The 16368-nt window shown below is 51.6% G+C and overlaps 1 protein-coding gene across 2 annotated transcripts in view; it reads right to left on the reverse strand.

Moving 5' to 3' along the window:
• B3GNTL1 (UDP-GlcNAc:betaGal beta-1,3-N-acetylglucosaminyltransferase like 1) overlaps nucleotides 1-16368 on the reverse strand; it is a 94025-nt gene that overhangs the window by 29239 nt on the left and 48418 nt on the right. For both annotated transcript variants that reach the window (XM_042916801.1, XM_042916800.1), the window contains exon 6: nucleotides 14817-14912. In XM_042916801.1, coding sequence (XP_042772735.1) covers nucleotides 14817-14912 — 96 coding nt within the window. The remainder of the gene's footprint in view (nucleotides 1-14816; nucleotides 14913-16368) is intronic.

Raw genomic sequence — 16368 nt, forward strand, 5'->3', positions numbered from 1 at the left:
ACACGGGTTACAGGTGCGTGAATGAAGCTGGGCCTAGCGGATGTGCCGTGAGAGTAAAATACACTTAGTATGAAGAGTGTAAAGTATCTCATTGATATTTTTCTATCGATCACACGTTGAAATGATAGTATTTTGCATACATTAAATAAAATATATTACAATTAAATCCATCTACTTCTTTATACCTTCTTAATATGACGACTAAAAAATTTCAAACTCTATTTTGGCTTGCATTTATGGCTCACGTTATGTTTCTATCGGCTAGAACTTAGTATCTGTCTGCAAAGCTATCCAGTGCATTCTTTAGTGACGCAGGCCTGTGAAATAAGGAGAAAGAAACGCATGCCAAAGACTGAGTGGGGATGGTGGTCACTCTGAAGGGAGAGATGGGGCCCTCAGCAGAATGGGCTGAGCATCAGGCCAGGGACAGGTGTGCCTGCTGTTCATGGGCTCCCAGGGTCAGGGAGGGGCACTGAGGTGCACCAGCAGGGACGGTGGTGGGGCGGGTGCCAAGGCAGGGGGCAGGAAGGGGCCTGCAGGCAGTTCTGGAAGCCTGGCCGGCCGGCGTGGCAGGCCTCCCCTGAAGGGGTGCAAGGGTCGTGCGCAAGGGGCCCACGGTGGGCGGCTGCCCAGAGGCTCTGACGCCCTCGAGGTGCTGTTGCAAAAGGCAGCCAGCCTGGCGGGGCCACAGGCAGGACTCCAGCTGTTTGGAAATTAAAACAACATACTTCTAAACTTCCCAGGGGTCCGAGAGAAGATATCACAATAAAATTAGAAAATATTTTGAACCAAATGAAAATGAAAAAGCAACACATCAAAACTGTGGGGTGTGGCCAGAACAGAGAAAATTTTGTAGTGTGAAATGCTTATACAAGAAAAAAGGTCTCAGATTGACGATTGAAGCTCCCACCTCAAGAAGACAGAAAAAGGGCAAAGTGAACTCAAACTAAATACAAGAAAGGACATAACAGACATAAGGGCAGAGATCAATGAAATAGAAAAGGGGCCATCAAGAACATCAACAGAAACATGGGGCGTCTGGGTGGCTCAGTCGGTTGGGCATCCGACTTTGGCTCAGGTCATGATCTCACAGTCCATGAGTTCGAGCCCTGCGTCGGGCTCTGTGCTGACAGCTCAGAGCCTGGAGCCTGTTTTGGATTCTGTCTCTTTCTCTCTCTGACCCTCCCCCGTTCATGTTCTGTCTCTGTCTCAAAAATAAACAAACGTTAAAAAAAAAAAATTAAAGAACATCAACAGAAACAAAGCTTATACTTGAAGAAAGTCAACAATAGCGACACATCTCTAACTTCCATAACAAAAACAAAAGACAAAGGACACAAATCAATAGGAAGAAAAGAAAGCAAATCACATGACCTGCAGGCATTAATAAAGGAGTAAGGGAATTATTAACACATTTATGCCAATAAATTAAATGACTTAGATAAAATGAGCAAATCCCGCAGAAGATGATTAAGAAGAAACAGAAATCTAAACAGCCCTGTATCTATTAAAAACTGGAATTCATAATTCAAAACTATTGGTACCTTCCACCAAACAGTAAAGTAAGAAGAATATCAATCTCACAAAACCGCCTTCATAAAACAAAGGACGGGAACATATTTCAACCCATCTTAAAAGGTCAGCATTAACTTGATACACTGACACCAAAACCAGACAAATATACCACAAACCACAGAGCAAAGTCCCTTATGGACAGAGATGCACAAACCCTTAACAGATTATTACCAACCAGATACACACACATACACACCACATGTCTTGAGCAAGCGGTATTTATCCTACATGTTTAAGTTTGGTTTAATATTTGAAAATCAGTGCAATTTACCCCATCATCACCAAAAAGGAAAAAAAATCATACAATCGTTTCAATAGATACTAAAAAAGTATTTGACAGAATCCAACACCCAGTCAAGGTACTGCTCAGAGTACTCATCCTGATCATGGCCAACATCTCACCTGTGGGTGGAATCCTGAGGGCTTGTCTCTGGGTCGGGATTATGGCCAGAAAGCCCGTTCCCATCGCGACTCAGCACTGTACCAGTTCTACCCAGGAAAACAGAAACACAGAGAAAAGAGTATCCACAAAGGCTGGGACACAACACAAGAAGTTTAGCAAAAGGTCCCAGGATCTAAGACCAACAGACCAACCCCTATCTCACACCACACACAAAATCTACCTCAAAGTATATGACAGACCTAACTAAACACAGGTGCTAGAATCCTAAACCTAATCCTAAACGAGAACACACTTGTGGCCGGAGGATAGTCAAGTTTTATAAAATAGGGCACAATTTTGCAAAATAGAAAGGAGATATTAATAGACCGGATTTCATCAAAACTAAAAACGTCACCTCTTTGAAAGATGTGATACGAAAACGAAGGGGCCACCAGGGACCAAGAGGAAACGCTCGTACGTGTCCATCAGGCACACGGATCCCATGAGGGACGTGTTTCCAGGGTCCGAAAGAAATCTCACAACTCCGTGAGACGGCAGAACCAGAGTGAGAAAGAGGCTTGCTCAGCTGCTTCAAGGAGGTGCGAGGGCAGCGGCTGAGACTGCCGCTGAAGAGGAACCCCAGGACATGGGCGCTGGTGCGGACACAGTGGGCTCAGCATCGCCCAGGGGCGGGGCCGCTGGGGCACAGTGGTCCTTTCTGAGGGAACCTTCTGGAGTGTGCTAAGACATCCGCAGCCTGCACCGAGGGTGCCTATGTGTGGACCACGTGATGGATCTACTGAAAAACGACACCTTGGACTCACGGCTCCTCGTGGGTCCCCTGGGCCACTGTCCCCTGGATGACCACGTAGGCCCCAGGCACCACAGCAGCTTCTCCCTCCTACCCCGTCCCTCCACCCACATGGCCATGGCCTTCCTGCCTGCACCCACCAGGCAGCCTCGAATGCCCCTGGAGCCGTGCTCTCACACCGGACATCCTCTACCTCTCCACATGACCCCCACCAGCCCTGTGAGCTGTCATGAGCACCGGAATTCCGGCCCCTGTGCCGGCTAGGTCCTGGCCTGCACACACGCCCTTCCCTCAGGATGCTTCCAGAACCCACTTCCCAAGCACAGCCCGGGTCTGAGACACCTACCACCAGCCACTGACAAAAACACTCCCACTTGGGTGTGTGATCTGCCTGCCAGCTTCTGGGCTCAGGCTGGGAGGACAGACCCGTCTCTACACCAGGAGGGCTCAGAGGCTGTCCCTGTGCTGTGTGGCCGTGCTGGGCCTGCCATGACAAGGCTCACAGGGACCGCGGGGAGCCCTTTGCACGGAGGGCAGGGCAGCCCCACGCGGGGACGTGGCTGCTGCAGGAAAGCCGTGCAGGGCGCTCAGCTCTGCCAGCTGTGACGCTAACACTCTTTTGTGCCTGTGGACTCAATGCCCCTGACCAGGCCCCTTGTGTTTATTCACCCTCCGGAACCACAGAAGGGGTGAAGGCCAGTGGCCCCCAGAGGCAGTTTGTGGGTGCATGGAGGGGTGGGGTTCAGTGACCCCACTTGACTGACTTCCAGAAATGTCTGCAGCCAAACCAAACTCCCCTGCTCCACCTGGAGGAAGTGAGTGGTTCAGAAAACAGTGGTTCGGACTTCAGAACATCTCTGCCAACCTGGCTATTTGAGCGGGGGTCACTTTGGCTGCAGGATGCACGTGACCCCTGGGGTGTGAGCCACGTGTGAAGGACAGCACGGACAGTGCGGGGCCCACGGAGAGACTGTGTGCACCTCACTGCCTCCCAGGCTGCGGGCGCAGGGCCCCCACTCCGCAACAGCTGCTTCTCATCAGAGCCCAAACTCCTCGTGTGGGCAAAGACCCCTTCTGGGTCGTGCCCTCTGGCGCAGCCTGCGGAGGTGACAGCTGCGGAAGGCACGTGTGCCACACGCACGGACCGGTGAGCCCGTCCGTGTGCGCAGTGAGCCAAGGTGGCCACGCCAGGCCGGCGCCAGGCGGTGGTCTGCCCTTCACAGGGCAGGGTGTGTGTGGCGGTGCGTGTGTGTCTGAGAGAGAGGGACAGAGACGTGAGTGCGAACGCTCTGGGGGGATGAGACCCAGCTAGTCTGCACGTACACAGTGGATCTGGAACCGTGTGGGCCAGGTGTGTATCTGCACACGTGTGCACAGCCTTCCTGGGGGCCCGTATAAGAGAGAAGGGAGTCCTAGTAAAACCGCCTCCGAATGCTACCGATTCCATACATTTCAAGAGTTCTCAGGCCACCACAGGGTGACCCAGGACCAGTTCCTCCCAGCTGCACACAGGGGTTTTTTCCCCAGTCTAGGGGCGGCTCCCGGACCTGCTGGCTCCCCCAGTCCTGCCGGCTCTGCAGCCCCACACTCTGAGGGACGAAGGTGTTGGCAGTCACTTGTGCAGCTGGGCAACAAGAGTATCCTGGAAATTTCATTTTTCTTTTTGTAATGTTTATTTTTGAGAGGGACAGGGAGTGGGGGGGGGGGTGCAGGGAGGGAGAGGGAGACGCAGAGTCCCAGGTTACCAGGTCATCTGTGACGTGGGCAGTGGGTCCTGCTCCTCATTCTCAGCCCCCCACCCTAGAGCATCCTGCGGCTTGCCTTCAGCCCTGGTGTGCACGCCCCCCCCCCCCCCCCCCCCGCCAGCAAGGCGCACCTGTCCCGCACTGCCCTAACCAAGCATCCTGTGAATGTTCAGCAAGTATGTGCACAAGCCACAGGAACAGCCTATTGGCTGGGCAGGGGCAGAGGGACTGACCCAGAGGCACACACAATGCCCCTGTGGTAGGAAAGCAATGGTCTGGAAGCGCTCTGGTCATTGCCACCCAAGGGAACCTGAGAGTGCAGGCAGAGGCATCCGTGTCCTCGTCCCACCAGGCTTGTGCTAAGAACAGGCCTTGTACTATCCTTCTCTGGGGTCTCTCACTGGGGTCACTGGGGTCCCCCCCCCCCCCCCCGGTCACATGTGCCCGAGAACAAGGGGGAAGCCAGCAGGCTGGGCTCAGGAGTCCCGCTCTGCACTCTCCCTGGTGGCTCTGATTTACGCCTTATTTTCTCCTGGTGTTTTGCAGAATGGTTTTCTCTGTGCTTTGACCTCCAAATTCATCTTTCCAACCTCCCCTTGGGGGAGGGAAGAAAGGGTGTTTTCTCTGAATGTGCCCTAAAGCCCAGTGAGACAAACTTCCCGTGTCTCACACATCATAACCTCCAGCGACACAGAGAGATTTCCTTAACACCTAACAGATATGGATCATTTCAGGTTGTACGAATTGTCGAGGGCAGGACACCTGTAATTTTTCAGGGCTGCTTCTTTCCAGGCATTTCTTAAAGTGTCACACCTTCTCCGTCTCACTGACCCCTCCCACCCCCAATCCTATTGGAACAAGACAGTGGTCTCCCAAGCGTTTGGTGGTATTTCTCATCCTGCAAGGGACAAAGACAGAGATGCCTCCCATCCCACCCATCACTCCCAGGCCCTCCTCACCTATGACCTTTGTTTAGGGGCAGGGGTGCAGGCAGACTGAGGGGCTCCCGGGTCTGGGGCTACACTCCCCATCATCACCCCTCCCCGGAACTGGCATCCTGTCCCAAAACAACTCAGCCTGAGTTACATCTTCACCACACCAGGGAGGTTTTGGGTGCCCCGTGGCTGGGCTGTGCCCTCCGGGGAAGGCGGCTCTGACTTGGAGCCTGAGCACAGGTTTGGGGACTGTGGAGGCCTCCTCCTAACAGTCCCTCCCAGTGAAGTGAATGCAACCCTCTACCAAGCACTTTTTCTGATGAACATCCCAGGATTGGAGATTTTTAAACAATCAAAGGCAGAATTAAAAACAAAGGCCAGGGGCGCCTGGGTGGCGCAGTCGGTTAAGCGTCCGACTTCAGCCAGGTCACGATCTCGCGGCCCGTGAGTTCGAGCCCCGCGTCAGGCTCTGGGCTGATGGCTCGGAGCCTGGAGCTTGTTTCCGATTCTGTGTCTCCCTCTCTCTCTGCCCCTCCCCCGTTCATGCTCTGTCTCTCTCTGTCCCAAAAAAAAAAAAAAAAAAAAAAAAAAAAAAAACGTTAAAAACAAAGGCCAGATTAGAAGGCTTTCCCTAACACGACAGAGTCCAGACAACACAGCCTTGACTAAGTCACGATTGTTTTCATTTAATATATTTATCCTAAATCATTAAACGTTTTTCTCTTAAAGAGGTATCTGATTCGGGGCACCTGGGTGGCTCAGTCGGTTAAGCGTCCAACTTCAGCTCAGGTCACGATCTCCCCGTTCGTGAGTTCGAGTGTCGCATCAGGCTCTGTGCTGACAGCTCGGAGCCTGGAGCCTGCTTCGGGTTCTGTGTCTTGCTCTCTCTCCTCCCCTCCCCTCTCCTGCCCACGCTCTCTCTCTCAAAAATAAACATTAAAGAAAAATTATAAAAAAAAGAAGTATCTGATTCAAGTAGTATAAAACATAATGACCCCCCCCCCCCACCCCGCCAAAGGTGGGGTTTTGCTCATCAGGGCTTGGAAGCAGTGGTGAATGGTCTGAAATCTACACCCGGCAGATGCCCCACCACCACAGCACAGCAGACTGTGCTCAGGAGGGGAGCCCTCGCCAGGCCCGGGGAAGAGTGGGGAGCAGGCGATGGTGAGGCCAGGTGTCCACCTGTGAGGGCAGGGACGAGGTGAGGCCTCCAGCCCAGGGCCCAGAGACATGTGGGGCCTGCCAACAAGCTTCATGTTCTCTGTGAGTTGTGAGCAGCTGGGCTGAACCAAAGAGGAGCCCTGACTGGGCACAAGGCCAGGAGGGATCTCACCCGCTTCTGCTGGTCTGACATGTCTACACCACTCCCAAACTGACCAGGCTAATCCCACACCAGCCCTTCAGTGAGGGTGAGAAGCCTTGGGCAGAAAGGTGGTGTAAGTATATAGCTTATTAGAAAGCATTACATATAATCATATTTTCTCAAAGAAAATATTTATTGTGGTGACTTTATTCCCTATACAGAAAAACTGTGATTCCAACAGGTTAAATAAAGAACTTCTTTAAAATCTTAACAAAGCTGTGCCCACAGTATGCCAGCCTCTACATTCCCAAGCGTCTATATGTGCAGGTTGGAGTCAGAGCCCTGAGGGGAGTGGGATCAGGCCTCTGGGGCAGTAACAACACTGCCCAAAGTGACCTAGAGAGTCAACACCCTCCTATGGAAATCCCTACAGGCTTTCTGTAGGAAAGAAAACCCCCACTGTAAAAGTCATGGAATTTAAAGGGACCCAAAACAGAACAATCTTTATTATTACTTATTATTATTTAAATGTTCTCCCTGAGAGACAGGGAGAGACAGAGTGCAGCTAGGGAGGGGCAGTGAAAGAAGGAGACACGGAATCCGAAGCAGGCTCCAGGCTCTGAGGTGTCAGCACAGAACCCACTGCAGGGCTTGAACCCATGAACCGTGAGATCATGACCTGAGCCAAAGTCAGATGCTTAACCGACTAGGCCACCCAGGCACCCAGCCAGAACAGTCTTGAAAAGCAAAGACAGAGTTGGTGGACTCACACTTCCCATGAAAAAGCAAATTTCAGAATTTAGCACAAAGCTACAATGTGGTGTTGACACGCAGACAGAACAGAGTCCAGAAACAAACCCTGGAAAATGGTCCGATTTTCAGTGAGGCTGCCAAGACTGTTCAGTGTTGAGAAAGCTGGGTGTCCACATGAAATGATGAAGTTGGACCTTTCCCCAATACCATCTACAAAATTGAACACAAAATGGATGAAAGATCCAAATGGAAGAGCCGAAACTGTAACACTCTTAGAAGGAAACATTTTGTGACCTTGGATTAAGCAAGGGTTTCCTGATGTGACACCAAAAGCATGTGCAACCTAAGAAAATATGTAAGTTGGACTTCATCAAAATTAAAAGCTTTTCTGCTTCAAAGGATCCTATGAAGAGAGTGAACAGATGCCTCACAGAATGAAAGGAAGTACCTGCAAATCACACACCTGATAAGGGTCTAGTGTCCAGAATATATAAAGAGCTCCTAGAATTCAACGAAAGACAAGTAACCCAATTTTAAAAATGATCAAAAGACTTGAAAACGTATTTCCCAAAAAAGACACATGATAGCCAACGAGGACTTGAGAGATGTTCCCATCACCAGTCGTAGACGCCATGAGATACCACTTCACGCTCATTAGACGGGAAACGAACCAGAAAGTAGCAAGTGTTGACAGGAAGTAGAAAACTGGAACCCTTACACCCTGCTGGTGGGAATGTAAAATGGGGCAGCAGCTGTGGAAAAGTTTGGAAGTTCCTCAAAACATTACACGTGGAATTGTCATGAGAGCCCACGATTCCACTCCTGGGTCTGCCCAACAGAATCGAAACTGGGACTCAGACAACGTGGCACAATGTTCACAGCAGCCAAAGGGTGGAAATAACACAGTGTCTATCAGAATACAAATGGATAAACAGAATGTGGTATAGACACTACTTTCACACAATGGAATATTACTCAACTATAAAAAGGAAGAAAATTCAGACACTTTATAACATGGATAGACCTGAAAACATCGTTATGTGAATAACTCAAACACAAAAGGACAAATATTGTATGACCCCCACTCACAGGAAATCTCTGGAAGAGGCAAATTCTTAGAGACAGAAAGCAGACGGAAGTTTCCGGGGGCTGGGAGAGTCCACGTTGGGCGGGGACAGTTTCTGGAAGGGTCTGAACTATGGCCTGTCTAAAGTGCCAAGCTGTGTGACATATGTTTGACCACAATTTAAAATGATTTCCTTAAAGAGAGGGAAGGAGAGGTGACCACGGAAACAGAGTCAAACGGCAGCCCCAGATCTGGAAACAGAAGGAAACAGCCCTGCCCACACCTTGACACTGGACCTCCGACCCCCAGAGCTGTACGCCATGAATAAATCTGTGTTGTTTAAAAAAACCAGCAACACTCAGCATGACCATCAGTGCGGTCGGAGCCAGGAAACATCCCTGTGCTGGGCTCACGTGAACTCTGGACACTGGGCTGCTAGGGAGGGGGGTAGGGAAAACGCTAACAAAATGAGTCCTTGCCTTGTGTACTGCATCATTTCTTCGGTGTGATCTCTGCGAGGCCCATGGGGGGCTGTGGGCTGCAGACCCAGGGGGCGCACTGGGAGACCCGGGGGTCCAGGGGCAGGACTGACTCAAGGAAACCATCTTGTTCTCCTCAGGAGCCTGGGAGGGGGCCCTCGTGTGCACGGAGGGTGTCCAGGGCTCGGGGCCACACTAGGCAAGCCTGACAGGAACTCCTCTCCACAACCCTTCATTCTGCCTGAAAGGTGACAGAACAGAAAGAACAAAGAAGGCACGAGTCTGGTGGCTATTTCTTTCGGTCCCATCAGAATAAGCCAATTGTTTTCAAAACTCAAAGGACAAATTGGCTCATCAAGCTCTTTGCTTTTGCATCCAACTGCCATTTGTTACTTGTCAAAGTAACATCTCCCACAACCCACCTCTGAGAGGCTGCATTTTGTCTTTTGCTTTCAGTCAACGCTCAGAAACACTTGAGAACACAGGACTCCAGCCTTCTACCCGGTTCGAGCAGTCTGACCATGCAAGAGCAGACTAACATCTACTGAGCACCTCCCATTTCTTTCAAGGGCCCCTGCCTGCCATAATTCTCCAGGTTGGACCACACCTGACTCAACGAAACAGTCTATGGTTCATGCTTTACCTCCACTAAGCTGCAAACAGGAAAGGGCCATTTGAAAACACACAGGTGACACCCAAGGAAGTTTCCTTCTTCACGAGAAGGCCCAAGATAAGAACAAACAGCACGAACCTGCAGGACGGGGAGAGGGGTGACTTCGACTGGCATGTTTCTCTTTCCTCCGGAGGGAAGGCTTTTACCTTGGTGGATTCATCTCCCTCTGGGCACCTCCATATTCGAGCCAGGAGGACACTGGCTCCCTGCAGGCTAGCTCCTCGAATCATTTAAAGGACTCACAACAGACCCCGCTATGGCTTTTCTTTTCCACTTTTTACGATTCTGTATTTACTACAGTACACATTGCCTTAGCTACAGTTACCATAGTGTCAGGGGCCAGAGAAGAGGATGGCAGGTGACCACATTTATCTGCTGACGCACAACGCTTGCTTGGCCATGTCATTAAAATTACATAAGTTAAAGCACATGGAGAGGAGAACCAGGTTTGCTGAGTAAACTTGTTGTTTTTAAAGGGCAGGTGAGGGGTGGGAGAAAGTCATGAAATTTTAAAATTTCGAGGGAAAGCGTTTTCTTAGGAAATATTTCCAGCCATGCCACACAACTTGAATGCACATCACAGGTTACTGTAGCAGACGTTCAGAGCTCCCTGAGGCCAGCACCCAGGGGTGAGGGTGGCAGGAGGCCTCCACAGAGGGCAATGACCACTGCCCTGTCCTCTCTCTGTGGTTCTCAAGGTGCGGGCTCTGGGAACACGCGGATACGCACGCCCTCGGCCCCACCCGACTGCAGCCTGCGGGGCGGGAGCCACCGCTCCAGGGCAGCTGGGTACCACGCAGAGAGAGCAAGAAGACAGAATGAACCAGCCACCGAGCCGCTGGGCCTGTTTCTTGTGAAAGAGAGAGGATGCATCCCAAGAAGGGCACGCAGCTGAAACGTTCTCAAGGGTTGTTGCTGTTCGCAGACAAGTGTCAGGGGTGGTTGCCAAGGTGGTGAAAACAAGCCAGCATGCCCGGCCCTGCCCACGCTGTCAGGCCTCAAGCCCCCTTGTGAGAAGTGGTGCTAACGCTACCACCTGCCCCAGGGCTGAGTCCCTGAGAGGTTCCTTAGCGTCTCAGGCCACTTGCCGGCACAGAGAAGGCTGACCAACGCCACGTTACAGCCAGGTGCTGGCAAATTAACCACACTGCTGCCGAACCCGAGGTAGGCAAGCCTTCCCTGTAAAGTGCCAGATACTAACTTCCAGGCTTCTCCGGCCTAGCTCTGTGTCACAGGTACTAAGCACTGCCGTTCATGAAACAGCCACAACCGTGGGCATGGTGGTGTGCCCACAAAACTTCACTTACAAAAAGGGGCAGCAGAACAGATCTGGCCCCCCGAGCCAGTCCCTGGTCTAACTGGCAATGAGTGGCGCGCTGGCTTCAATTTAAGTAACAATTGCTTCTTTGATTACTTACGCCTGGAACAGGCTGTGATTGAATGAGGTACAGAAAATTCCCGAGGCAGGCCCGCAACAAATTTAGAATTCTTGGAACCAAATGCAACAGATCCAAGAGGCCTAACATACTCTGCGGGTTAGGTCACTGCGCGTAGTTGAAGCTCAGGCACAGGCCCCGGCAGAGGGCGCGCGAGCTGCGCGCACCAGCGGGTGGCCAAGCGGACCGGACACCTGAGCCGCACAAGGCCCCGAGAGGCAGGTGTGCGGCCGCGGCCGGGCAGCGTCCCGCACCTGGCTGTCCACGCAGAGCCCCCGGCCCCCGCCCAGGCCCCCTTCCATCCGCGGAATCCCCGGCGGACAGAGAGCGCACCAGGACCGGTACCGAACGACCACAGGTGAGGGGGGCGGGGCGCACACAGGTAAGGCGAGGGGGAGGCGCGCACAGGTCACGGGACGAGGACGACAGGCAAGGGGAGGGGGCGGCGCCCGGGGAAGGCGCGCACTCAGGCAAGGGGAGGGGGCGGCATTCCGGGGAAGCGCAGCTGCAGTGAGGAGGTCCCAGGAGCTCCTGGCTCTCACTCTCGGATTCCTTTTCGATTATGTCTCCTTCACTGTCAAGCTGTCACCCTTTCTTCTGGTTCTGATGTGTCACCGACTGAAAAATCAGATAATCCAGTTTCTTAGAATTTTGTCAAAAGAAGGGGTTTCCAGGTGAGGCTCGGATGCTGCTATTCCGGGGACCTGGGGGTTTGCTTTTGGTTTCTTCCCTCGTTTTGCCACCAACGCCAAGTGCACTTTGCAAAAATAAATCCCATGTAGGTCTTAAAAGGCAAAAACCTATTCCAGTGTGCCTCCGGGAGCATACACACGGAAACAAAACACCAAGGGCTCTGGCCATCCTTTGTCCTGAGTAGAGTCTAACCTCAAGAGAGGCCCACGAGGAACCTATATGTACAGACTGATCCTTTTAGATGCTGTTGGTACTCAAACGTTTAAGACAAAACTAAGGATTATAGACTTAAAACGAGATTAGTTTTTATTTAGAAAGGAAAAGCCTGTGAGTTAAAGAAAATGAACCATCTAATGAAATTCACAGACCTCATTAGTGGTATCTTACCAGGAAGTGATATGAATTCTTCTCAGAGAAACAGAGCAGAGTTTTGTGTGACTCATTTCCAGATTCCTGTGGTTTATTATCCTTATTTCTAATTTGTTGGAAGACTATCTTTACACAGATAACAAATGTTCCAGTATTCTGACACTGTAACACCCACATAGCAACAAGAATAAACTTTAATGTTAAATCCAAAATCTGTGGCTTCTGGGTTTAATAGAAACAGACATTAGTAAAAAGTTTCCTTTCACCCTAGCAGTATGTTTTAGAGAACTCGCTAACTTCTCTAACATGTTGAAAGTTGCCAGTTTACATGGATCTGTACTGCGGACACGGGTTGGTGATGCTCCTTTTAAATGAGAAAATGAAGAAAAACAGTACAGGTTAGTCTGTTTCAAATTATGTTTTTAAGTTTCGTGAATGCTAATTGATTAGAATTGGGTCAATTCATTGTGCCATGAAGGACAGACACGCTTTCACGGGAAAGACACACTGAGGTAGATGAGTAAGTGAAACGTGGTCTTTTTGCACAAGCCAAGTGAGTCTAACGGTCTTGCTGTCGATGCTGCTCACATGAAAAAGGAACAGCTGGGAACCAGCCGCCCCAGGACAGGAGAGCACCCCTAACCGCCACCACCCCCCTCCCCCGCCATCTTCCAAATCGGCCCAAGGCTGCTGTCACTTAGCCTTGCCAGGTGGACTGGTGGGAGGCCTGGGCAGGACCAGGGCCCCGGGCATGGCCTCGGGGCACAGTGGGGTCTGGTCTGGCCCCCCCTTTGATCTCCCTGAGTCAGGAGAGGCAGGTCCCTTGGGAGCAGCACCTCGCCGAAGGCGTAAAGCGAGCACCAAATACCAAATCATGCGGCTCCCACCTCACACGTGGGTCAGTTTACATGATGAGCAGGATCTGAGAAACGGTTCAGAGAACACATAGCTTCTTTCAGTTTGTCTTGAGAAACCTCAGACTTTAATCTCCCCTAACTTGGTAAAGAAAAACACTACTTAAGAGGACTCTTAGTTATTTCTATGATGTCTAATACTTAAGTCTTCTTAGCCCTCCAATCAGAACTCGAATTTCCGGCTGAAAATGTGCCCACTGCGTTTAAATCATACCCTCGGTGTTTAGCTACATAGTTCCTGCCTGACTCACATTCTACCAGAAAGTCACACACAGGCAGACACAGGAGCGTCAGTAGTCTCTCCCACTGGGGTGACGGCACACTCAGCTGCCAGTGCACCAATATTCGGGAGTGAGGGGGGTATTTCCAGAGACCCCTTGCTGGTGCCAGGCCGAGCCTGGCCCTGTGCAAGGAGCCTCTGGGTGCCCCAAATTGGGGGGAGTTCTGGGTTGACTGGAGGCCAGAAGCTTTCACGTTGAATATGACATTTTAATCCCCAGTTAGGAACAGGAAAGCCCTTGCTAGCTCTTCAGAGTTAGTTGAGAAAAAAAAAAAAAGCAAACCCAAGTGGGTATCCTGACAACATGTCTGTAAAAAGGCAGCACCTCCCAGAATTGTGAGCCCTGCAGGCCCGGCCCCTCTCTGTGGAGGGAAGGACCAGGCCAAGCGTGGCAGCAGGGACCACAGACCTCCTGCTGCTTCTCCACACGTGTAGTGATGCTTACACACCCTGTAAGTCTGCAACCAGACCTCCACGGTTTCAGCGACTCTGCATCATGGACTTTTGCTGCTTCGAGCTGTGCCACGCCCTTAGGCCCTTACCAGCTGGAGGGGAGAAGGCCATGTGCACTGCCAGGCTCGGAACAGCAGTCCCTGCACACTCCACATGCGAGGGGACACTCTCCGTTCCAGCCAGGAAGCCTCCAGACACACAGTGTGGACTCCACTGCCCCCAGCCCACCGCCAAGCCTCTGCCGGCACCTAAACATCCGTGAGCTCCTGCCTCCAGGCCCCCGCATCACTTGAGTGGAGCATGCAGGCCACACAGGACCCAAACACTGGCTCCTTCTCCTGCCTGTTCAGCTTTAGGAGCAACTAAAACACAAATTAGCTTCTCTGGGCCTTTAACCACTGGTGTCTGTAAATATCCATTCATGGAATGTTCTCAAAATGTGACAAGAAAATCTAAAAGCAAAAGCACCTTCTGTGTGTGTGTGTGTGTGTGTGTGTGTGTGTGTGTGTGTGTGTGTGTGTGAGGAAACAGTATTTAAAAGCAAAACCCAGTGATTCCAGCATCTGGCAGACCCAAAGCTGGGACCGGAGTACCTGTTCCTGCCTCCTCTCTTTCTGGGCCACCCAGACACTCTCTCCCTCAGACTGCCCTGCTCCAGTGCACCCTGCCTTGGGGACGGCCTTTCCTGGATGCCTCTTCCCTCCCACAGCCTGGCCCCATCCCTGCCCCCCTCCCGCCCTGTCCACCTGGGCCTGTGTGGCTGGGCTGCACCTGCACCCTCCCCAGGCTCCAGCCAGGCCTTCAGACCTGCCAGCTGGCTCCAGCTCCCTCCCAGGCCAGGCTCCTCTGAATCACTGTCCCCCTCTCCAATGTCTCCAGTGTGTGTCTGCCAGGCCACACTCAGGAGGTGGGCAAACACGGGTGGGCTCCCAGACGAGGGCAGGAGTACCTGAGTGAGAAGCTGGTCTGGCGCTAGCTGGTTGATCCACCTTGTGTATCGCTCAGTGGAGTTGGGAGGGTCTCTCCTCACCTGGCAACCTACAATCTGTGAAACAAAACAGAACTTAACAAAGTCACTGTGAGCTCGCGTGCGCACACGCCTGTCTACATGTCTCACCTGGTGGAAGCGTGCACAGCCAGCAGGGAACTGAGACCCCACACTAGATCGGGGAAAACTTCTGGGAGTAAAGGGGAGAGGGAAGGCACCCACTCAGTGCAGAGTTCCGGGCAGACCCCACACCGGACAGTTCCAGCAGCACCCGATAAACTACTCTGGGTTAGAACTGTCACAGATAACCCTTCCCCCTTAATGCGTTCAAGTTGCAATGACCTGTACACAAGGTCGGACATCCAGGTGCTTCCAGTAACTTCTTCTTGAGCCAGAACTGCAGCAGACATGAGAAGGTTCTGCTGCAGCTTCCTGGGCAGGAAATCCAAACGGTCCCATTTCTCTATAATGTTCGGGACTCAGCCTCCCGAAGGCAGTAACCTCTCAATAAACAAGAGTCCAAGGGTACCAGCAGACAGGCCCTCCCCATCCCAGAAGGAATCCTCGTTCTGCAGTGCAACACCCTTCCCATAATGTACCATTTTCTTACCACTCCTCCTACCCTTGGTCCTCGAAGCCTGGCCCTGCCTCCTCTGGGGGACAACATGACTCCCTGTGTACATCCCTGCTTCTGCACCCCTGGCCCCCAGCAGCCCCGGTTCGCCCCTCCAACAGAGCTTGAAACCTAGGGACACCATCTGCACTTCTGTTTAAGTGTCTGCCTGCAGGATGTTGAAATAGGTCTATGACTGCTGTGTGAAGGGTCCAGTCCTCCAGAGTCAGAGTCAGTTGTGGGAAGAGGCTGGTCCCCACTAAAGGCATCTGAGTCTGGCACTGCAGGAGGGAGCCCCCTTCAAGGGAGGACGTTGGGCAGCACAGGGCCCGCCCCTTGCTGAGGCTCAAAGAGCTCCTGTAAGGGTGCTAAAGGCTGGCCCCAGACTCTGCTCTCTCCACCTTACAGTGGTTGCTGAGACCCATATCAGCCTCCTTATTAAGAAATTAGCCAAAGTTCCACCACGATATTTGAATTTCTTACATCTTGCTCTCTATAGTACTTATGCAGAGTGATTAATTTATATTAATGCATAAGTGCTAATGAAGAGCTTTGAGAAAGTTTTTGCTTGCTTGCCATTTTTTGCTGATGGGCTTTTTAAAACTTTTTTTGAGAAAACAGTAGATTCACAGGTAGTAGCAATAATTGGGAGAGATCCTGTGTATCTTTTACACAGTGCCTCCAACAGTTACATCTTGAAAAACCACTGCAAGTTACCACCAGCAAAGGGAACGCTTGCAGCTTCACAGCCACACCCCCTCTCTGTGAGTGGCAGTGCTGATCTGTTATTCCAATGCTGTAATTCTGTCTTTCCAAGGACGTTTAATCAACAGAATCACACAGTGTGTAGCCTTTTGTGACTGGCTTATGTTCCGCTCCTTAATTTTCTGGAGACTCGTC

The sequence above is a fragment of the Panthera leo genome, chromosome E1 (assembly GCF_018350215.1).
Source record: "Panthera leo isolate Ple1 chromosome E1, P.leo_Ple1_pat1.1, whole genome shotgun sequence".
Classification (NCBI taxonomy): Eukaryota; Metazoa; Chordata; class Mammalia; order Carnivora; family Felidae; genus Panthera; species Panthera leo.